Source organism: Chanodichthys erythropterus, chromosome 24 (assembly GCF_024489055.1).
Source record: "Chanodichthys erythropterus isolate Z2021 chromosome 24, ASM2448905v1, whole genome shotgun sequence".
Lineage (NCBI taxonomy): Eukaryota > Metazoa > Chordata > Actinopteri > Cypriniformes > Xenocyprididae > Chanodichthys > Chanodichthys erythropterus.
The window spans coordinates 27,488,093-27,511,706 of NC_090244.1; the positions used below are offsets into that span (position 1 = coordinate 27,488,093).

Consider the following 23,614-nt stretch of genomic DNA (forward strand, 5'->3'; position numbering starts at 1 on the left):
GTACCTTTTTTCCACTTGGGCCACTGTTGGAGAAGAGACCATTAACGGTCAAACACCCTTTAAAACCATTTTTTCCTCGGACTGGTACGATACATAACCGCGAAACGGTGTTTATAAACTTTTTTTTTAAAGTGATATTGTCGACCCAGGAAGTTTTATTGATTTACATTTGACTCTTTATGTGACTGAGTGGGTGGCTCTTAAAAGAGCCGTTAGGTCCATTCAGTACAACGAAGAAATTTATCCTCCGAAGCCGTACAGAGTGCGTCCCTGTCGCTTCAGCGCGTACACAACATCCATGGCGGTCACGGTCTTTCTCTTGGCGTGCTCGGTGTAGGTGACGGCATCGCGGATGACGTTCTCCAGAAACACCTTCAACACTCCGCGGGTCTCCTCGTAGATCAGACCGGAGATGCGCTTGACACCGCCACGGCGAGCGAGACGACGGATGGCGGGTTTGGTGATTCCCTGGATGTTATCGCGCAGAACTTTGCGGTGACGCTTGGCGCCTCCTTTTCCGAGTCCTTTGCCGCCTTTGCCTCTTCCAGACATGTTTAACACAACTCTATCAAACTATGATAAAGAATGAAAAGTAAACACTAGTAGGAGGCTTTATACATTTGCTTACAGGACCTGAGAGAAACCAGCACCGCGTCACAAGGCAAAACACGCCTCTCCCCTCAATATAGTTCGAGCACAAAACACTGATTTAACTCTAACACGGGAGGAGACCTGTCTTTTGTTTAATATTAAAAATCAACTTAAGATTCATTATTAAAAGATCGTAATATAATCTACAGAGGTACTGAATGACAATGAAGTGTGCTGGTCTAGATTGACAGTATAGTATATTTATTAGCCAAGATATGTTTGCAGAATATAAATGATTTCAGGACTCTGTGATTAAAGGCCTCACTTGTGCACCTTCATACTAGTAAAATAGAATAATGATAGAAATAAGCATACATATAAAAAAAAAAAAAAAAACAATTTCAGAACAGACAATGTCGCTATTAGGCAGTAGCTAGAAGATTTGATTTAAAAAAAAAAAAAAAACTGTGGAAGAGCTTATTCAAGAGTTGGAAAGTACCCAACTGCATGTTTGTTTTTGCAAACTATTTGAAGATAAAAGGAAGTGGCAAACACCTGGGTAGAAGGTCACTAGTTGGGTCAATATATAATTGAGGGAGTTTTCATGTCCATGAGATTTATCTCGCAAACATGATTATTAAAATAAAATTTTAAAATTCTTCAGTGTTCTTCATGATCTTGTCTTTACAAATTTCATAGTTAATTATTATGGAAATAATCATATATTTGTAAAAATTTACTAGATATCCCTAAAATGTCAACTAAATAACCGTCCGAAATGAATTACAACCACAATCTCATTACCTAAAAAAACATTTAAAAAACTTATTTAAAAACAGTTTTAATTATATTATTTACATTAAGTTGAAGTAATTTTGAACAATGTGTCTTTTTGGGCAATATGTCACATTTTCAATAGAAATTGACAAATTGAATATATGTCCGAGAAGTCGCTGTCATCTAAGTTACCCATAGCAAATACACCCCTCAAGGAAGAGTGTGTTTTCCAAATCACATGACCTGCTCCACATGATGTCATCTCCTCCCGAAAAGAAATCTAGCAAGACTCCAAGGTATGTTCTCCCTCCACATTTTCAGTTATTTCACCTAAAGTAGTGCTTAGGGCAAATGTGTACTTATCATATGTCAACAATGTTACTACAATGAATTCATAAATAACTTTGAATTTCAATTCCACTCAGTTGTACATATACTATTTAGAAGAACCTCTCCGTAAAATGCCATGTGGTGTCTGGTGCTAGGCAACCATTTTGATTTTATCCCTAAAAACAGCAAAAATGTCAACTAGGTTACCAGTCACCTATGTTACTCTGCAAAGGTATTAGTTGACCAAGAGTAACATAGTTGACATTCATGACATGTTCTTATAGTTTTCAGGAGTTCATTTAATATTCTAATTGTACAGTAACTATAAAATACTTTGCAATAAATATTATAAAAGTAAACTTGTTTTCAGGCAAATGCCACGATTATCTGCTGCAGAAAAGATGTGCTCAGGTTGATTCCTGCCCCACAGCACGTGACAGCACGTCATGTTGAAATAAAAAGAGATGTGTGGGAAGATATTGCCAAATCATATCTTACATTTTTTCTCCATTGGTTTGGCTCATTTCTTGAAACAGAAATTACATTCTCAAAACTACATGGACAAACCTCTAAACCACTTGGCAATTGTTCACAACAGAATTGAATTTCTCATTCATTTTGCAAATTGCAAATGTCTAAGTACATGTCTCAATGTCTCACTACATCTTTGGGAATTATTAAGTACAGGTAGCCTACATTTAGCACAATTTCCAAGTGAATAGATCTTGTTGATCTAAACTGATTGTCGATTCTCAGTCTAATGGTTGTTTGCTCCAAAACGTGTCAGCGTCATTTCATTGTATAAGTCATCACACACACAATAGTTTGTTCAATTGTCAAAATTAGTCAAGAACATAATACCATGAATACCATATATGAATCCTTGGAACATTTGATAAATTATTACAGCAATTGACAATCAGGTGAAACTAGAACTTGACTAACATGTAACATGTAAGTCAGTTACTGGTTGTCCATCATTATAACTTTTTTACAATTAAGCAGTTGTTCCCAAACTTGTTTGGCTTCAGTACCCACTTTACCTCATTTGTGTATCCAGGTAATCCAGGTATGAAAGTATTTGACTTATCTGACTTCAACATTTTGCCTAAAAACTGCAGCTTACTGTATGATGCAATTATCATTATAATCCTTATTTTGAAGAATATAACATACAACAAGAAAAAGGGTCAAAGAGCTGCAATTAGTGCCTCCCATGTAAATCTAATACTTTGGGTTTTACTGTAACATTTCAGTAAGTCTAGTCATTGATGATTTTCCCCCTCCCCTTTCTGTCAAATACCCCCTGTAGTACCTCTGCATAGGGGTACATGTACCCCAGGTTTGGAACCACTGGAGTTGTGGCCAGTAGTATAATGAAGTTGTGGAGAACATAGAACATTCCTATGTAATTGTCTGTAATGTAGTGTATGACTCTTCTGTATGACTGATTTGATGTTTTCTTTTTTTACGCTATTGTAGAGAATAATGGCATTGGAAGGAAACGAGCGACCAGTGAAGAACTGTTAGTTGTGAAACTCCAGCTTTATTTACAGCACTGTAGGCTGCATATAATTTTCATTATTTTTTGTTTGTGTGTTTATATTACAGTATATTATGCTGTATACATTTTCCTTTTACTCTGATGTATGGAAGTTACTTTATGTGTGTGAATGATAATGGTTACAATTTCCTTGGCAGTATGAGTGCAATATATGATGTCAAACCTTGGAGGCTACTCTTACCCTAAAATCCTGTCTTTTTTCAGTTTTACACACAATTGTATTCTGTTAGCTAGACAAAAACTGTACAGTAACCATTGTCAGTGAAGGACTGGACTAGACTGAAAGGTGGACATGAGGGATATTTGCCATAGTGACAAAACATCTAAACATTTTGACTTTCAGTGCTTACACAATGCCAAAGGAACTAAGCATTTTGGGGGCACTGACTGTTTAAATGAGAAGGAAATTTAGTTTTGACACAAACAGTTTAAACTGATGTGCGTCTGTATTTCTCCTTTATGTCATGAAATATTCAGCAGGTCTTGATTAAATGCAATAAAACATTAGCTAACATATAATAATTGATATAGTTTAGGATTGTGTTTGTTAAATACATCATCCTACTTTGTCATGTCCAGTCAACTATGTTACTTTTGTCAACTATGATACTGGGCTGTCAATTAAGTTACCATTATGTTTTTTTAAAAAATATATGTATTTCAATGGTTCCCTAATCTCCAAGTAAATATTTAGAAACTGAGTAGCTGTCAAATATATACCTCAGCATAATTTAATCAAGAAAATTATCATGAATCAAGCAGTTTGGAAACAAAATATACAGACTGGTTACTTCAGTACTTGAAATTTGGGGTTTCAATTGAACAAAATGTGTGTTTTCTTAATTAATTGGGTATTTTAATTGAAAAGGTAGGTAAATAGACATATTCTTCCAAGAGTAATGATTTTTTTAAATGTCTGCCATTTACATAAAGTTAAAACTTATAGGTTTTGTCCGTAACATAGTTGACCAAATAATGAGTAAACTTCTTGTTTTTAAAACTAAATATCTGAAATCAATTATGCCTGAGCTTGGCAATTACTAAAAACAAAATATTTCAGGGAAGATAATAATATTTTGTAAATAAATATATTTTTTCCCAGAATTATTCAAACTCAAAATCTCCCACAATTATATATTGACCCAGTTAAAGAAACGTTAAAGTATTATAATTTTTACTGTTATTAGTACTCAATAGTACTGGCAATTTACGATGTAGAGAAAGATCCACAATGTTAACAACTTTGGACTCAATTGTAAAACTAAATTTCCTCGTTCAGTGTAATTTTGGTGGCTCTTAAAAGAGCCTTTGGGGTTTGATGTGGCTGATGCGGGTTTAGGCGCGCTCTCCGCGGATACGGCGGGCCAGCTGGATGTCTTTGGGCATGATGGTGACCCTCTTGGCGTGGATGGCGCACAGATTGGTGTCCTCAAACAGACCGACCAAATAAGCCTCGCTGGCCTCCTGCAGGGCCATGACAGCGGAGCTCTGGAAGCGCAGATCCGTCTTGAAGTCCTGAGCGATTTCTCGGACCAGCCGCTGGAAGGGCAGTTTGCGGATCAGCAGCTCGGTGGACTTCTGATAACGGCGGATCTCTCGGAGAGCCACGGTCCCGGGCCTGTAACGATGGGGCTTCTTGACGCCGCCGGTGGCCGGAGCGCTCTTACGGGCGGCTTTGGTAGCGAGCTGCTTCCTCGGGGCTTTGCCACCGGTGGATTTACGAGCGGTCTGCTTGGTTCTTGCCATTGCAGTAGTCAACTTCTCTTTCTGTCCTGCTTACGCTGGAAATGCTGCTCTGTCTCACACGCCTGCTTTTAAAGCATTGCGCAGCCATGAGCTCACAGTGTCGGGAGGGCGCCGAGGCTTGTGATTGGCTGATCTGTGACGTATGCTTATGACTTCTGCGCTCCATCTTTTCAAACAAGCAGAGGGTTTCCCGCTCAATGTGCTTTGTTCAGTTTTGCTCATCAAACAGTGTAACATACCCGGTGGCGTTATATTTATATTGCTGTATTTATTTATGAAATATTCATCTTCTTTCTAAAGATTATGATGATCTCAGATTCGAACAAAATAATACCATCCGTATAAAAGCACTAGAAAAAAAAAAAAAAAAAAAAAAAAAAAAAAAACAGGAGCCCCATAACAATATAAAGTTTCGTGATTTGCATGCGTTAATAACACTTGTTCTTACTACTGTATTTGTAAGCGCGACAATCATACAATTGTTTTGATGAGTCATTTCTTGAGATATATATATCTCATCATGTTTTAAGTCAAGAGTTTATGGCTTTATTACACTGTTAAAGAAAACAGCTCTCTATCAGATAAAATGAGTGGCTCTTAAAAGAGCCTTTGGGTTTCAGTGAGACAGACTGAATCCGCTTATTTGGATTTGGCGGGTTTCTCGGTCTTCTTGGGCAGCAGCACAGCCTGGATGTTGGGCAGCACACCGCCCTGAGCGATGGTCACTCCGCCCAGAAGTTTGTTCAACTCTTCGTCGTTGCGCACCGCCAGCTGCAGATGACGGGGGATGATACGGGTCTTCTTGTTGTCCCGAGCGGCATTTCCAGCCAACTCCAGGATCTCAGCGGTAAGATACTCGAGCACAGCCGCCAGATAAACAGGAGCACCAGCACCAACGCGCTCGGCGTAGTTGCCTTTACGGAGAAGCCTGTGAACACGGCCGACGGGGAACTGCAGTCCTGCCCTGGATGAGCGAGTCTTAGCCTTCGCTCTTGCTTTGCCTCCGGTTTTGCCTCTTCCACTCATTTTCACTTGTAGCTACAATAGTTTATTCATACGACGCTGAAAGAATGAAGAACTGAGTTTCGCGGTACTGCCTTTAAGCGAACGTTCTTGTCGCTCATTGGTTGACAGTCTGTTAAGATTTCAAGCCAATCACTGAACTTCCCTCCAACACACATATCTCCAAACCCCACCCTCTTCTGGTGATCGGTTTTGGGTAGAAGCTAGGTAGAGCTGGGAAACACCAGTAAACCTCAATAAAGTAAGGTTAATAATTTAAGGTTATTAAGATAAATAAATATTCATAACCTCTATTTTAGTTTACGGCATTTCTAAGTATACAGTCGGCATGTGTAAAACATTGTCAGTTGAACTAAAGCGGCGAAACAACATTTTAACAAGCTTTAAAAATAATTTACTTTGCCAAGATTAAGGCCCGGTTTCACAGACAAGAGTTTAGACTAAAGCTGGATTCGGCCTTAGTTCAAATAAGAAGTTTTTATAAACGTTCACTAGAGAGAGAGAGAGAGAAAAAAAAAAAAAAAAAACATTACTGGTATGCATGGCGCTGACATATTATAAGATATGTCAGTACAAGTTACTTTCAATTAGAAAAGCTCAAACATCAATTTTAATCTAACTAGTTTAAGCCTTTTCTGTGAAACAAGCTTTTTTTTTCACATCCACCTGGAAAGGTAAACAAAACCCACCATTATTTATCTCAGGGCTCGTCCACTTGCAGGTGAATATACAGAATTTAAATTTTTTAAAACTATTAAGTACACGAAGCCATGTTAAGTGTTTTCTCACGTTAATCACTGTAAAATGTCCCTCTGCTTTTTGTGGTTTAAATACTGCACCAGGAACATGCATGTTAACACATTTTAAACTTTTACAATTATTTACTTCCTTAACTATTAAAATAGCAGGTAAATTCATTAACATCAGAGTTTTGCTCTTTATTCAGAGATAGTGGTTGGCTCTTAAAAGAGCCTTTGAGAAGAAACAATAAAGACTTTATTTCTTTTTGGGCGCTGCCTTTTTAGGCTTGGCGGCTTTAGGCTTTGCCGCCTTAGGTTTAGCCGCCTTGGCCTTTTTGGGGCTCTTGGCTGCTTTCTTAGCGGCTGCTGGCTTCTTTGCCTTCTTGGGGCTCTTCGTCGCCTTCTTAGCGGCTGTGGCGGCGGGTTTCTTGACCTTCTTGGGCGATTTCTTGGCGGCGGGCTTCTTTGCCGCTGCGCTCTTGGGCTTCTTGGCAGCAGCGGGTTTCTTGGCCGCGGGCTTCTTCACTTTAGGAGCCGCTTTCTTAGCCGGTTTCTTCTTGGTCTCGGCGTTCTGCTTGTTGAGCTTGAATGAGCCCGAAGCGCCGGTCCCTTTGACCTGCACCAGAGTGCCTTTGGTCACCAGGCTCTTGATGGCGATCTTGACGCGGGAGTTGTTCTTCTCCACGTCGTAGCCGCTGGCGGCGATAGCTTTCTTCAGGGCGGCGAGAGACACGCCGCTCCTCTCCTTGGATGCGGACACAGCTTTGACGATGAGCTCACCGACGCCTGGACCTGCTTTCTTGGCTTTAGCAGCTGACTTCTTCTTGGGCGCTTTGGCCGGGGCGGCAGCAGCCGGGGCTGGAGCGGTTTCTGCCATCTCTCTCTCGGATCGGATCTACAGTCTTTCAAACGCTGTCTGGTTTCAGCAATGATCAGCGCTCGAGCGCCGCTGCGCTCTTAAATAACACATGAGAACCTTATAGACTCAACCCGTCCTGCTCGGTTTCTGTGCGCCTCCACGAGCCCCTCACGACTGTGTTTTCTTCTCTTACATTTGGGACAAAACTGAAGCGGTAAAATAGTTTGTCGCAGTAAAAACAAAGTGAGCACCGAGCAGAGGTTCTGAACTTTCACTGGAGATTAAAACACGCGAAGAGGAAATGTTTCTTTTGTCTCCGTCAGACCAAATCCATGTCGAGCATCAGCCACGGGGAAAAGCCGCGTGTACATTTGATGGATAGTTTTAATGGAAAATTTGATAAAAGCTTGAACGCGTCCTCTGTGTGTTCAGAAAACAGTCTGAAAGCAACTTTAATGAAATCAGCATTAGTGAGGGGCGTGAGGAGGCTTTCATACAGCTGTTGTTTTGGGCAGCTTGAAGCACACAAACATCATCCGGAGGATCCGAGTCTGTGACTCTCCTGTCTGACCCTCATCTTCGCTCAGCAGATGATGATGATAATAATAATAATAATAATAATAATAATAACAATAATAATGTTTCATCGCTAAAGTATTCATATTTTAATTTGTTAAATACGTTTTCATAAGCTGATTTACACCATCCCTTACGGAAATTAACCATGCTTTTACCATAGTAAAACTGTAGTAAACTATGACTGTAGTAGCCATAGTTTTTTGGTGCGATCCATGGTTTTAAAAACCATGGTTTTGATACCATGGTTCTACTACAGTAATACTGTAGTAATACAACAGTAAAACTGTAATAACCATGACTGTAGTAACCATGGTTTTTGGTTCAAACCGTGGTTCAAGTACCACAAATTAACTATGGTTGTATTACCATAGTTTAACCATGGTTTTGCTAAAGTACCTCAAATTACATTGTTATTCAACAAACATATACAAAATAAAAACAGAATGACGAGTAATATTCTATGATACAGGCTGTATTATAGCAGTTACATCATCTGAAAGAAAATATGAACTGTTGGAATTGTTCTCACATGACATAAAATGATTCAGAACAATTAACTTTATTAAAAAATGGTGATAATGTACTGCTGAGCAAAGGTAGAGATTCTGCTAATTTACAAAATAAAAAGAGCTAATTATTTCACTGTAATAATGTACTATCTCTATAGAAATTAATTACATGTATAAATAAACATGACTTATTACACATACACATTGTACCTCCTACCTCCTCTTATGTAGGGCTGCAACTAACGATTATTTTGATAACCAATGTATCTGTCAATGTATTTTTGTTATTAACTGGATGACAAATATAAATAAATTATAAATTGTTTTTTTTTTAATTAAAAAATAACCTTAATCCATTATTTTAAACAATGTCAGTCCACATCATGCCCAGTTTTGTCTATTAAACAATGTGTAATATAAAGCCTAAGAAAACAAATATAGTGACTGTATCCATGCAGGCTATGCTATACATTATAGGCATTAAAAGGGTTAAAATACAAACATCACATTCTAAACCTAAAAACAACAGATTGATTGCTATTGTATAACAGAAATGAAAACGACTTTTAAATTAAAAATAGTGAAAAAAACAAAAGCACAAAATGTGAACTTGTATGAGGTATGTGGAAAGAGCACAATTATTCGTCTGAACAAAGTAATTAGATTATATTAATGAACAATTCCAACAATAGTGCATTTACTGTTACTGCTCTCATAAATGATTATTTGTGTTACATGCAGGGTTTTAAAACTACACTTAATTTCTAACATTTTTTATTTATTTTTTATTTTTTGCAAAATGTGTATTTTAGTCAGAATTATTGATCTCTTTTTCTTCTGCACTCTGTTTGTTTTGATGTGCTAATGTTGACGATTATGTTCATTATTAATATTACCTAGATGTGACGAGCAGGGCGGGCGAGAGCCGTGAGGGAACGGTGCGAGGCGTGCCGGCCTCGAGTCTCTCATGGAGGAGCTCCGGAGGCATAAAAGGAGGAGCGACTGCAGTGAAGGACGAGAGAGGACCAGGCCTGGACTTTATGTTATGTTTTATTATGTTTGTGTGGCCGGCAGACGTCCGCGAGGGTCTGCCGGCATTACTTTTGTTTTGTTCTTTGTTTATTTTACATTAAAGTTTGTTTGAACGTTCGCCGGTTCCCGCCTCCTTCTTCCCATATTTACGAACTACGTTACACTAGATTTTATTAATAAGTTGTTGCAGCCCTAGTCTTATACAACATGTAAACACAAGCCCAACACCTTGATTACAAAATCATTAAAAGTAAAAAAAAAAAAAAAAAAAAAAAAACTTTAAGAATGTTTTAAATGATATGAACTCACATGAGATGAAGAGTTCAGTCTATCAGAGCAGAGGCCTAAAGAAAGCTGATTTACATGGAGTCACCTCATGGGGCTGATGAAGGCCAGATGAATCCTCCACACTTTTTCTTGGAGAAGACAATGCCCCTGTTTTTAAAAACTTGCGATGCTGCATCCATGCCAGTAGGTGTCAGTATGACGTCTATAATATAGCCCAGACTCTAGTAGGCTACAGTCCAGCATTAGATTGGTTCTGTCTTCACCTTCACCCCATATGGACTCAGGACCTTAAAAATTAGAAGAATATTGTACACAATATTAATACACAGCTTGCTGGAATACAGTTGTTATAAGTCAGTTCAACAATCATCTAGCCATGTAATAAGTGCAATAATGTTAATTCAGTCGATGTTATCACAAACAACCCTAAAAAGGTTACCAGGAAAGAAAGAATGTACATGTGACCGACAGACTATTATCCATTTTTGATAAAATCTTTTATATTTATTTTAATCTTTAAATTACTGCTCATACAATGTCACTTACGTTTGGATGTCAAAGCTTTCTTAAAATAACTGTAATATATATATATATATATATATATATATATATATATATATATATATATATATATATATATATATATATATATAATTACAAAAGACTTAAGACATATAAGACATAACATAACATGTTATTAAAACACCACATTTTCAGAGATCAATCGATAGAGTTAGCATAAGTTACCTCTTCTGAAAACGGTTGAGAAGCTAAACCACTTATTATTAATTTCTATAAATTAAATATTAAACAGAAGCGTGTCAATTACAAGTAAGATAAGTGTTAAGAACATTTTGTTTACTGAAAGCATTGAAACAACAGCGAGAGACGGGAGTTTTGCAGGTTTTCAGTTGTTGTTTCTCCGTCTCCATGGAAACTCTGCTGTCTCGAGCTCGCTCCACGCGTCTCGAATGTTCAAAGGGCACGCCCATTAAAACACGTAATGCATCATTTACATAAATAAACTTTTAGATTTTGTATTATTTTGTTTACGAACACAACATAATTATCATTTTATTTTAAACAGTGCTTATATGTAGACAGTATTTTTTTTTTTTTTTTTATTCCAACACTTTGCTTTGGTTAAATATATTAAACTAGTCTCATTTTTAATTATTTTTAACCATAAAAACACATTTATATAAAAAAGAAATATACATTTATAAAATAAACATGTCCTGTAGCACTCAGTAGAAACACTGTACAGACTCTCCACTACATTGTTAGCTGGGTTAATTACTATGGTCTTACTGCAACAGGCCATACACCATGGTTACTGTAGTAATACCATAGTTAACCATGGTTCATTTTGTAGTTACTGTGGTTTTACTACAAAAAAAAAACATGGTTTACTACAAAAAACATGGTTCATTATGTAGTTACTATGGATTAACTACAAAAAAACATAGTTTAACTATGGTAACTTTAATAAAACCCATGGTTCATTTTGTAGTTACTATGGTTTTACTACAAAAAGCAAAGTTAAACTATGGTTCATTATGTAGTTACTATGGTTTTACTACAAAAAAAAACATGGTTAAACCATGGTTAAGGGATATTACTAAATGAAAATGTAAATTGACAATTTTTTTCTCCTTATTAAAATTATCCTTAAAATACAATGAATTTGTATCACTATTTATTTCTCTCCTTGTTCTAGCTTGTACTTTTCTGGACAATGTTTGAAACTTTGCATTGCAACATATCTTGTCATTAGCTCCTTAAGTCTGTATTCCTAATTTGTAAGTCGCTTTGGAAAAAAATAATCAGTCATTTTTTGAGGATATTTTGTGTCTCACATGTAAAACCAAACATTCACCATCTCTCTTTTACCCTGAACCAAAACTGAGAAAAGATTGTGGCCTAAAACTACATCTCTGGACACTGCTGAACTTAAATATAATTTTGCCCTCAAAACTGATTGAACAATGATAGAGTTATTTTATTCATGAACTAACAGTATCAGGGTTTTCAACTTTGTTTGGCTGGTTAGTGATATTCTGAGTACATCAGTGACATGAGGTTCCAATAAGTATCCATAATTCTTTTTTTTTTTTTTTTTTTTTTTTTATTAAAAATGCATATTACCCAATTACTGAAGCTCAATGTTAATTCACCTTTCAGAAACTGTCCCTGTTAACTTTGCTAATATTACCAGACAGTCAGATTTCTGACTGACCATTTTATTAAAATCAAAAAAGACATTTATATTTGTTTGATCTTCATTGTGTGGAAAAAGTAAGAAAACAGAACTTAGGGATAAAAGGAAAATCCACCAGGATGAAGGCTCAGTCTTTGCAAGTAAAGATGGATCATGGCTCACACTTTGTGTCAAATTTCATGAGAGAATTTTCATCTAATTCATCAAATGCAAAATTTTACCAACTACGTATATATTGTGAAAAGAATCTGGGCAAGGCAGGAGACCTCCACTGAATGTGTGTGACCTTCGAGCCCTCAGACGGCATTACATTACGGGTATCATTTAACAAAACATGTTTGATATTGACTAAAATGACACTACATATGTGCTTAAGAACTCAGTCAATTATTATTATTATTATTATTATCAAAAATTTAATTTTGACACATGGGTATGGTAGTGTTTATCAGAGCAGGGACTGGACAGGGTAGAAAGAGAGTTAAAGGGTTAGTTCATTTTTGAATAAAAATTTCCTGATAATTTTCTCACCCCCATGTCATCCAAGATGTCCATGTCCTTCTTTCTTCAGTCGAAAACAAATTAAGGTTTATGATGAAAACATTCCAGGATTTGTCTTCATATAGTGGACTTCAATGGCTCTCAGCCTCGCCCCTCTTGTCACAAAAAAATTAAGTTCTACCAACTTAAAAAAAATGAGTTAGTTTACTTAAATGTTTTGAGGTAATAAGTTTCCTCAAATGTTTTGAGTATTCTGAACTTATTGGGTTTTACAGTGCAGAATTCAGTTCTCTTTCTCGTCTTTAAAATTGCTTTAATGTTTAAACTTACATGACCTAAAACTTTAATTATTTGATGTTCAAACGTTGATTAAAGAATTAAATAATCTGAGAGACACGTACGTGATTCTCAGGGGCATTGTTGTTACGCCGTTAAAGGTAGGCAACATTAGATAAACCAGCCAGAGATGCTAGATTATGAAAGTATCCAACTGTAAAAATATCAGGCCTCACAGATTAAGCATACATTTGATTTTGGTCATGCGTCATTTTCTGTGCATATGTATAGTTATTTCTAAAAGCAAAGCAAACTCATGGCACCAATGGAGTGCCCCAGGGATGACGCGTTTTTGTAGGCAAAACCCGGAAGCGAGTTAGCATTTTAGGACTTCCGGTTCCAACGCCATAAAGCCTATGGGTTTTTTGAATGGGTTTTTGCTAAATCGCCTGAAATAAGGTCTGTGGTTAACAAAGCCTCTAAATACTTTCACGTTTGGATCTATGACATAAAACACACCAGTTATAACCCACTTGTGATTTTTTAAACTTTTACTGTGTCTTCAAATCGGCGGTTGCTAACAAATTTCTAAAAGGGACTACTTCCTTTGGCGGGGACTTTAGACGTCATCATTAAAAACGGGACATTTGGACAGCATTTCTCATGAAAAAGTGGATAAGTATTCACACACAGCCCAGATCATAATCAGTGAGCATGTTTTTAAATAGAGTTGTTTTCTAAATAAAGTTTGAGGACGCTTGGTGGTGACGACGTTGATCCGCGACCATGGTGTGCTGTAGTCCGTTTATAGCCTACTGTTAGCCTATTATATCTGACCACTTTATTTAGGCTTCAAAATCTATAAATGTTGTGTTAACTTGTAAAGATTATCTTGATAGACAAAACGTGTAAGTGTCATAACCCTTTGTTAAACACAGAGCTTATTTTCTGCGATTTTCCAAAAGTCTATGGGAAAAATGAATAGGCTTTCAGTCGAGGGAACCCGCGCGACACTAACTTCCGGGTTGGCCTACAAAAACGCGTCATCCCTGGGGCACTCTATTGAAACACAGTTCTAGAAGTGCTTACAGAGCACACATAACAGATAGTCTAAAATTCAGTGAATCCCGGTCCTTCTTGTCAGTGGGGTCAAAGGATGTCAGTGTTTATGTCCATGAGCACTTAACTTGAAGGCAACAAATCTTAAAATCTATTGGATTATCATGAACTTTGATGAGCACATTTCATGCTAACCACACCACATGTCGCGCTTGTGTGTTATTGTGATCTAGTATTTTAAATAATAAGTTTAAGCTTTATTTGGCATACGAGTAATTTTCTTTCTCCAAACCCACAGCTGTCTTTACAGGGTCAGCCAGGGGCACAAGTCGCAAGTCCCAAAAAGAATAAGTCAGGTATGTAAATAATGTTTGTAGGGTAATTATTGGTGTATCTGATATATTAACATAGCTCTTTTGTCAAGCAGATTCTCTTAAGGAATGGAATTATTTAAATAGAATTTAAAGGGGACCTCTTATGCTCATTTCCAGTTTCATATTTTTATTCTGAAACTCCACTGGAATAGCTTTGCATGATCCACAGTTACAAAAAAATCCTTATCTTAAATTGACCCTTTATGCAGACCCTCAGTTCATTGTCTGTCTGAAAAAAGTAATTTAAATGGGGCAATCAAGACTGTTCTAATAAGCCTGCACATGTGGAGCTAAATATAATATTGTGTGTACACGTTTACTGAAAGAGAGAGGATGTTCTGTTCTCATATTGTGGGGGTCTCTAGATGCACCAGGGGCACATTTATGTTGAAAAGACATTACAAAGTGCATTTGTCAATTATTATTATTATTATTATTTTTTTTTCCTCAGTGGATGACTGGACTGATCTGAGACAATATCCTCTGGGATTCCAAAATGATGAAACACATTGTTGAACAGAGCCTCAGCGGCTTCCAATGCTGTGGGCAAACCTTTGAGGGGAATAAGTTTGCATGACTTGGAGAACCAATTCACAATCATGAAGACACAGGTGAAATTGTTAGAAGGTGGGAGGTCTGTCATGAAATCAACTCCGATATGAGTCCAAGGTCTCTGTGGTATGGGTAGCCTGTGTTCGTGGAGCTCTGCATACAGTCTGGTCTTCTGTCAGACACAGACGGGAACAAGAGGATAAGTATAAAACAGGTTGTTTGTCAGACGGAGGCATGAACACAGGAATAACACAGGTGAGTTGTTGGTTGATATGAGCACGTTGATTAAAGTCACTTAGCTGAATGGTAACAGAGTTCTTTCTCTTTTGCAGTGGAATCAACAAGGGAAACCAGGACCAGACAACAGCGGGGACACAGCAACATAGGAGGAGAGGTAAGGAGTCCAAGTACAAACAAGACCAGACAATGAAGTGTGGGGAGTGAGTGTTCTTATAATGCTGGTGTGATGAGGAGCAGGTGCCGCTGATCAGAACTTGGGTGATTGGGAACGAGTGGGCGGAGCATGGAGATCCGGTGACGATGCGTGCTGAGTGTTGGTGGAGGGAACTTACTCCATGACAGTTATTACAGTTGACATAATTAATAATAATTAATGATAAATTGTTACATTTATATAGCGCTTTTCTATATATATATATTATATATATTTCTATATATATTTATAGTGCTTTAAGTCAAGTCAAGTCAAGTCACCTTTATTTATATAGCGCTTTTTACAATGCAGATTGTGTCAAAGCATCTTTACATTGATAACTGGTACATAGTTTTGGCTGCACAGCAGTTCTTAAAGAATATTGTCAATACAGGCAGATCAAAGCACTGCTGAATATCAAATGTCAAGTCAAATGTCCCCAACTATGCAAGCCAAAGGCGACAGCAGCAAGGAGCCCAAAGTCCAACAGGTGACATCAGGTGGCAAACAAGTGGCAGATAGCTAGGTGTTAAAATAGAGAAACAAACCTTGGGAGAAACCAGGCTTAGTCGGAGGGCCAGTTCTCCTCTGGCGAACAGTGTTTTGTTACGATTCAGGTTGCTATCATAAGTCCGATAGGATCGCAACATTGCAAATAAAAGTATTTATTTCAGTTCCATCCAGTTGAGGATCGTTTTCATCAAGCCGGTATGGACGGTCTGTCGAGGAACTGTGGCACTGGCTGTCGTGTTGATGAGGCCTTCACGATGAATGATCTAGTTGACTCGATCTCTGCTGATACTTCAGGGCTGCGTTGTGGTCGTGTCAGGGCGCAGGTCCTCAATCTCACCTGGATACGGCCCGGATCCGGTTGACTACGGTAAACCTTGGGATAAACCGAAAGACTAATATTAGCGTAGATGCCATTCTTCTTCTGATGTAACGAGTACATCTGGTGTTATAGGAAGTGTTCCCGGTTCCGGCTGACCTAATTTATGCAGCCTAATAATCCTTTAACGGATTTGAAAATACATATTGATAATGTGTTATGTGTATGCCAGATGCGTTTTTAGTCTAGATTTAAACTGACAGAGTGTGTCTGCTTCCCGAACAATGTTAGGAAGATGTTCCAGAGTTTAGGTGCCAAATAGGAGAAGGTTCTACCGCCTGCAGTTGATTTTGATCTTCTAGGTATTTTCAGCTGGCCTGACTTCTGAGATCGCAATAAACGTGAAGGACTATAATGCTTTAAGAGCGCGCTCAGGTACTGGGGAGCTAAACCATTTAGTGCTTTGTAAGTAATTAGCAAGATTTTAAAATCTATACGATGTTTAACAGGAAGCCAATGCAGTGACGACAGAACTGGGCTAATATGGTCATACTTCCTAGTTCTGGTAAGAACTCTAGCTGCTGCATTTTGTACAAGCTGTAGTTTATTTATCAAGCGAGCAGAACAACCACCCAGTAGAGCGTTACAGTAATCTTGCCTTGATGTCATGAACGCATGAACTAACTGTTCTGCATTTTTCATTGAGAGCATATGTCGTAGTTTAGACATATTTTTAAGATGGAAGAATGCGGTTTTACAGATGCTAGTAACATGGCCTTCAAATGAAAGATTGGTATCAAAGAGCACACACAGGTTCCTAAGTGATGACAAAGACTTAACAGAGCAGCCATCAAGTGTTAGACAGTATTCTAGGTTATTACGTGAGGAAGTTTTTGGTCCAAAAATTAGAATCTCTGTTTTTTCTGTTGGTCTGTTGCTTTACATGGAAGGGGGGAACTCATCAACCACCACCAATATGCAGCATCCACCTGGATGATGAGACGGCAGCCATATTGCGCCACAGCTTATTGGTGGAGAGGGGACAGAGGGATGAAGCCAATCAGTCATAACTTGATGTTGTGTTCTGTTGTCCGTGCTTTTCAAGTTAACTTAACCTCACAGTCCACTCTTAAGAAAGGCTTGTTTGAGAATTATGAAGCTTGAATGATTCAACAATAGTGAGTATGGTTCAACAATAAGTGACCATCTTCATACTATTCACATCTCTCCCACACTCTCACTCTCTTTCCACTCCAAACTTGTCAGCTGACTGTGGGCATTGTACTTCTTAAACCAATTATATTTTCGTCTCAACCCTCTTGAGCCAAACATGTCCTAGTTGTTAAAGTTTACAGCTGTTCCTTAGCTGCTGTCAGTTGTCATTTCAGGCAAATTGAAACAACCCTCTTCCACCCCGTTCACCTCCAGTCATCTTTGCATTCAGCTCCCATGGATCCTTCCACTGTATTCATCAGGAGCTGAAAATGGTTGATGGTTATGTAGATAAGACCCTTATGTCTCGTCTGGGATCGAGACGCTTTGAAGCTGCAATGAAACTGTAATTTGACCTTCAACCGAAGTCCACTATATGGAGAACAATCCTGGAATGTTTTCATCAAAAACCTTAATTTCTTTTTGACCGAAGAAAGAAAGACATGAACATCTTGGATGGCATGGGGGTGAGTAAATTATCAGGAAATTTTCATTTGAAAGTGAACTAATCCTTTAACAAATGCTTTAAAGTAGGCCTATTGTTCATGTTTACTAAATAATTAGCTAATGTTAACAAATGGAACCTTATTGTAAATGTTACCAAACAATAATAAAGAATCGGGACATTTTCAATTAATATCGAGGGTATGATTTAGTCCAGAATGTAAAAATGTTTAAGTGTAAACATGTTTAAAAAATAAATAGCCCATTAAGTCTTTAACGGTTTCACAGACAGATCTTAGATTAAGGAAGCTGCCAGGATTCGGCCTTAGTTCAATAAGACATTTAAGATTTTATAAATGTGCCCTAAACAAACAAACAAAAAAACACATTATTTTATAAAAGCTACTTATAAATGTGCCCTAGAAAGAAAAAAAAAAAAAATAAAAAATACTGGTGGTGTGTTTTTTAACCAAAACACTAGCACTGACATATAGAGAATACAAATCTGACGTCACACTGCATTGAGTTCCGAGTAACTTCTTTGTTTATCCGCCCTATTGACAGGATTGCACAGCCTTTCCTTCATTGTTTAGTGCAGTAATTTGTTTTCTGTCATGATTTTGAAAAATGTCACCATTGTATGTCATTAATGCTGCATTGATAATGGTGATAGTAAATCATTGTTGTGAGAGAAAACTGGACAATGAAAAATGTTTTTTTGCCTTTTCTAAGTGTAAAAACAGCAAGGGAAGCAGGTCAAGGAGATGACGAGAAGATGCCGGATGGCAAATCTGATTTAACTCACTGCTTATCACTCAATAAAATAGTCACATTGCTAAGTGTTTTTGAAAGTTTTGATGTTGTTTGGTTTAATAATTAACATTATTACCTTTTGCGAGTCTGACTCTCATTCCTCCGCTCGTGAATTAGCAGAACTTGAACGGGGACATTCAAAAATGCTAAACAAGAAAAACGCTTCGTGTGGCTTAATGCACCAAGACAAACACAAAATTCTGTACATGTCTATTAAAGCATTGGTTCCAAAAGTGGGGTACATGAGGTGACAAAATGCTGAGGAAGCCTCACTTTGAGTGTCGGAGTGTTCAAACCCCACAATGCTTCATGAGGCTTCATTTGCCCATCACTTATTTCAGTGCAAGTAATAGGGGGCGATCCTGTCAAAATGGCGGCGCCGCCCCGGCATGCAACGAGGCATGACGTCGGTTCGCATTCTCTAGGTATGTCAGTACAAGTTGCTTTCAGTTAAAATATCTCAAACATGCATTTTAGTCTGAGACAGCCTGGTCTTTGAAACCAGTCTGTGAAATATATCTTTACTGACATCAAAACTTACAACAATACTCTTCCTACTACTAATGAAAACTGCACAACTCTGTTACAACTGCACGACACTGTTACATCTAGTGGTAATGATTTACATTACACTTGATTTCCACCAAATATTATTTCAAAACAAGGAAGTCTGTACTTAGTCTATATGCAATTACTATTGTTCTTAAAACATACAAATTTTGCTTATAAATAAGTTAATTTACCATACCATTCAGGAGAGCATTTGATGAGTAAATACTGATTTAAATATCTAGAAACTTTACCTGAGAAGAACTGATTCGCAGCGACTCACTAGCTCGTGTGAGGGTTGGCTCTTAAAAGATTTGAGTTTAATATTGTGGAGATCTTAAAAAGAACTACTAAGTAATCTGCAAGTAATCCTGCAAGACAGAATGGAAGGTATTTTATTACATTACATTCAAGTTGTCAATTTATACATAACTAGGATTTCCTTCTGTAAAGAGTTTTGCATAATTAAATGTTAAATGCATTTACGTAATAAGTTCACCGATATGTGGGCATTGCATGATTAAAAATATGTCTTTAATAGCAAGCTATATTTATTTATTTATTTATTTAAAAAAATAACATCACATGCAAGCATAACATTATCAGCAGTGTAACTGATTATGACAAAATAATCCAATATCTGCTGTCATGTGCCAAGTCAAATTTTAATTTCCACTCTTGCAAACAGAGGTAGGTTATGAGGTGTGGAGAGACATCAGGTATCATTGGAACATTTAGGCCCAATTTGTAATCATTTAAAATAATTAAATGGAATTAATATAAACTTTGTGACATGTGTGGGACGTCCGACTGTCCAAGAGGGGCACTGCTAAAACCAACACATACATACCATTGCGAATATTTGCCTTTGCAGCTTTCTGTCTCCTCCGTTCATTTACAAAAGTTCTGGTCTTTTCAGCTGAAACAAGAGAAAATAAAATATCATTATTTATAATATATAGTATTATATATAGGAAAAAAGTACTGATTAAACGTACAATTTTTTGGGATTTTACATTATTAGGCATTAACAGCATGGTAAGTGTCGTGGTTACTCTGTATTGACAACAAATATCACATTAAAACTACCAATGCTGTGGTAAAAGCATGGTAAGAAAAGAACGGCGTATTTGGTATTTACTTACCAACATCTGGCACACGTGAATTGATGTCAAATATCGAGATGTGTTCTGAATGAGACATCTTCATAGAGTTCGTCCATAGAGTGATGCACAGGGGCACCATTGGCATATCCTAAGCGACGCTGGGGGGAGCTTGACCATGCTTCAATTTTTGATGCCTCGGAGTGAGAACGGGTTGGAATGCAACATAGACCAGATGTAATTGGGAAGTGGATAGTGATGGGGAGTTCAGATCATTTTACCGACTCAGACTTTTGAGTCTCGTTCAGCAAAATGAAGGAATCTTTTTTCGAGTCATTTCGTTCATTTCGTTCATTTTAGCAAAATGTAATTAAAATGTTATGTGTTACTTCCCCAACACATCTACTACTTACGCAAACGTTGATCACACTATAAAAAATACAAAACTACAATGTTATAAGATACAGAAAAGATTAATTCATTCTTTACCTGGGTCTTCAGTTTATGATAAGCTGATTAAGCTCACCTCACCTCTTGTCTGACAAGTCTTCGGGTTTAAGTCATTCCTTAATCACGTAACAGGCAGCCCCATATGCTAAACCAATGCAGTCTGAGCCGCAAAGAGAATTGATTAATTCATTTCATGATTCTTTCGGGTTTTTGAGTTCTTTAATCACGTGACAGACCCATGCGCTATTTCTGACATTTCTGTCACTATGTTTTTGTTACTGTTTCTTGAGGATCTGTGGTGTGTTATTATTTTATAAATAAATAAAAGTCTGTTATAAAAAAATAAATAAATAAATAAATACTGTCTATCTGTACATAAACACTAGGCTATATAATAATATAATAATCCAAGCCTACAATACAAAGTATTTATAGCCTAGTTTGTTCATTTTTACTCCAATATTGAGTTTGCTGGTATAATAATTGCTTTTCCTAGGTAGACTTGACATATTGGTCTAATATATGCATAAGAAGATTGCTCAAAAAGGACATAATACAATAAATTAAAGGTGCAGTATGTAATCATTTTGTCCGCTAGAGGTCGCTAGAGGCCTATTTAAAACAAAGGTTGAGGAGGGCAAGTTTGAGTGTGGAATCTTGGGACATGTGGTCTCCACCTCAACAGACTTGGGAAGAAAACATGTTAATGGATGTTGTTGGGTGCTGCCCCTTTAAGGACGCTGGAAACCAGGTTGCCATAAAAAGTAACACTCAAAATAATTATAAGAGTTTCTCTCATATAAGTGAAAGCTAAGTAAGATGTACAAGACTACAAATGAAAATAAAAAGTGTATTGGACGCTGCCCCTTTAAGGGCTGGTACGGTGGGACATGTGATTTGCTGAAAGAAAAAAGATCGCATACAGAAAACACTGAGAGAGAAAGTCATATTGTTATGTTAAACTTCATTGAACCTCTTAAACAATTTCAGTTTGAAACTCTAACTTGAAACTATATATTCCCAGCGTGGTGAGTAATTCCTATGTTGTTTAAGTTAACTATTTTTCTGGTGTTGTGATTTGCGATTAGCGCCTAAACGGCTAATGTTACACGTTTAATGTTTGTGTTGACATTTACTGTTTTTATATTGATTGTTGAATATTCTTGCAACATATGTTGCACTTAGTTGGTAAACAAAAGTATGCGTTTGTGACATAGAGACTGTTCTAGAAATATGTGATGATGCATATACATAATATTTCCTGTAATGTGTGTTATTAGCATTATAGAGATCATTATATTTGATTTATAAGCATATAATTTAATGCTTACTATCCAAAACTGATGTTTAAGGTAGAAAATGTATTTGTTGTGAACAATACTGGATAGTAATTGTGAATTTTTTTTATTTTACAGTTTGACCACACAAACATACACATAAATACTCAACCAAAATTAAACAACTACAACTACAACAACGACCAAATGTGTAAAGTGTGAGTTCTGCACAAGAGGAATAATAATAAAACAAAGTTAATGTTATCATTTTATGGGTAACATTAAAGTCAAACACGAGGAATTAAGAAGATTGATGACAACATGGAGAAAGATTCAGAAATAACTACCACACCTGAGCAACAAAAAATGGATCTCAAGCGTCAACGTGGAGTTGCAAAGGCTGCTGTGACACGCTTGATGACACAGATTACAACTGCTATGAACTGTAATCAGCCCAAAGAGGTGGAGATGAAACTTGCTGCTTTGGATGAGGCCGTAATACGGTTTCATGAGATTCACGACACATACCAAAAAACATTAGAAGATGATGATGACCTTGATGCTTCAAAGGGCTATTTAACATCGGTCCTACGTGATGTTCAAGACTTGCAGCACACAGTCTGGAGCTGGCTTGACGACTTTAAGCCATCAATGGAGGATCCAAGCATAGAATCTTCAGATGCACTTAATTTCCAAGAGGGAGAGCCAGTGCTTGATGAAGCTTTTAACCCTACAATGTCTTCTGTAGAACAGCTATCTACCCAGCTACAAGGGCTGCATAATCTAAGACAGAAAGAAAAGAAAGAGTTTTCCATGCTCATCGCTCAACAGGAAGAACGTCTGCGTGCAGAGTTTAAATTACAACTTCAGCATGCCGAACTTGAAATGGATGGACTGAAAGGCTTACTGAAACTCAAAGATGCTGAGATAGAAGATAATCGTCGAAAGGCTGAGTTAACAATAAATAAAGACTTTTCAACTCCTATCTCAGGTAACCCATCCCTTAACTTTCGTCCATCACTCTCAACAGTGAACGAGAATTCTTTATGCCAACTACTAGAGCTGTCAAGGCAACAATATCAGTCACACATCGATTCCATGCACCTACCACCTGTTGACATCAAGTTTGATGGAGAACCCTTAAAGTACTGGCAGTTTATGAGATTGTTCTCTTCTGTAATTGATAAAGAAACAGTGCCAGATCAAGAGAAACTCACTCGACTGCATCAGTACACTGTCGGACAAGCTAGAGATGCAATCTCACATTGCTTGTACAACCCCAACTCTAGCCTGGGCTATGCGGATGCCATGGCTATTCTAAAGAGACGTTGTGGCAATCCATATGCAATATCACAAGCATGGGTTGACAAGGTGCTTAATTACAAAGACGTTAAGGACAACAAGCAGTTGCAAAGCTTCGCTGATGTTCTGTGCAGCTGCAGAGACACTTTAAAGGCAATGAAGTGTGAGGAAGAGTTGAATG

The 23,614-nt window shown here is 37.4% G+C and overlaps 4 protein-coding genes and 1 pseudogene across 4 annotated transcripts; 1 reads left to right on the forward strand and 4 right to left on the reverse strand.

Moving 5' to 3' along the window:
* The window catches only part of LOC137015492 (histone H2AX-like), a 116,821-nt pseudogene that overhangs the window by 17,448 nt on the left and 75,759 nt on the right, over nt 1-23,614 (forward strand).
* On the reverse strand, nt 178-552 carry LOC137015332 (histone H4). Its single transcript, XM_067380226.1, has one exon. The coding sequence runs from the start codon at nt 550-552 to the stop codon at nt 241-243; it is 312 nt and encodes a 103-aa protein (XP_067236327.1). The 3' UTR covers nt 178-240.
* On the reverse strand, nt 4,598-5,019 carry LOC137015159 (histone H3). Its single transcript, XM_067379902.1, has one exon. The coding sequence runs from the start codon at nt 5,006-5,008 to the stop codon at nt 4,598-4,600; it is 411 nt and encodes a 136-aa protein (XP_067236003.1). The 5' UTR covers nt 5,009-5,019.
* On the reverse strand, nt 5,648-6,034 carry LOC137014983 (histone H2A). The gene has a single exon (XM_067379577.1). It carries the CDS (start codon nt 6,032-6,034, stop codon nt 5,648-5,650), a length of 387 nt encoding a protein of 128 aa, XP_067235678.1.
* LOC137015020 (histone H1-like) lies at nt 6,975-7,648 on the reverse strand. Its single transcript, XM_067379662.1, has one exon. The coding sequence runs from the start codon at nt 7,646-7,648 to the stop codon at nt 7,028-7,030; it is 621 nt and encodes a 206-aa protein (XP_067235763.1). The 3' UTR covers nt 6,975-7,027.

Excerpts from the sequence above, each read along its gene's own strand:
- LOC137014983 (XM_067379577.1), bottom strand. The coding sequence starts at position 6,034 with ATGAGTGGAAGAGGCAAAACCGGAGGCAAAGCAAGAGCGAAGGCTAAG.
- LOC137015332 (XM_067380226.1), bottom strand. The coding sequence starts at position 552 with ATGTCTGGAAGAGGCAAAGGCGGCAAAGGACTCGGAAAAGGAGGCGCC.
- LOC137015020 (XM_067379662.1), bottom strand. The coding sequence starts at position 7,648 with ATGGCAGAAACCGCTCCAGCCCCGGCTGCTGCCGCCCCGGCCAAAGCG.
- LOC137015159 (XM_067379902.1), bottom strand. The coding sequence starts at position 5,008 with ATGGCAAGAACCAAGCAGACCGCTCGTAAATCCACCGGTGGCAAAGCC.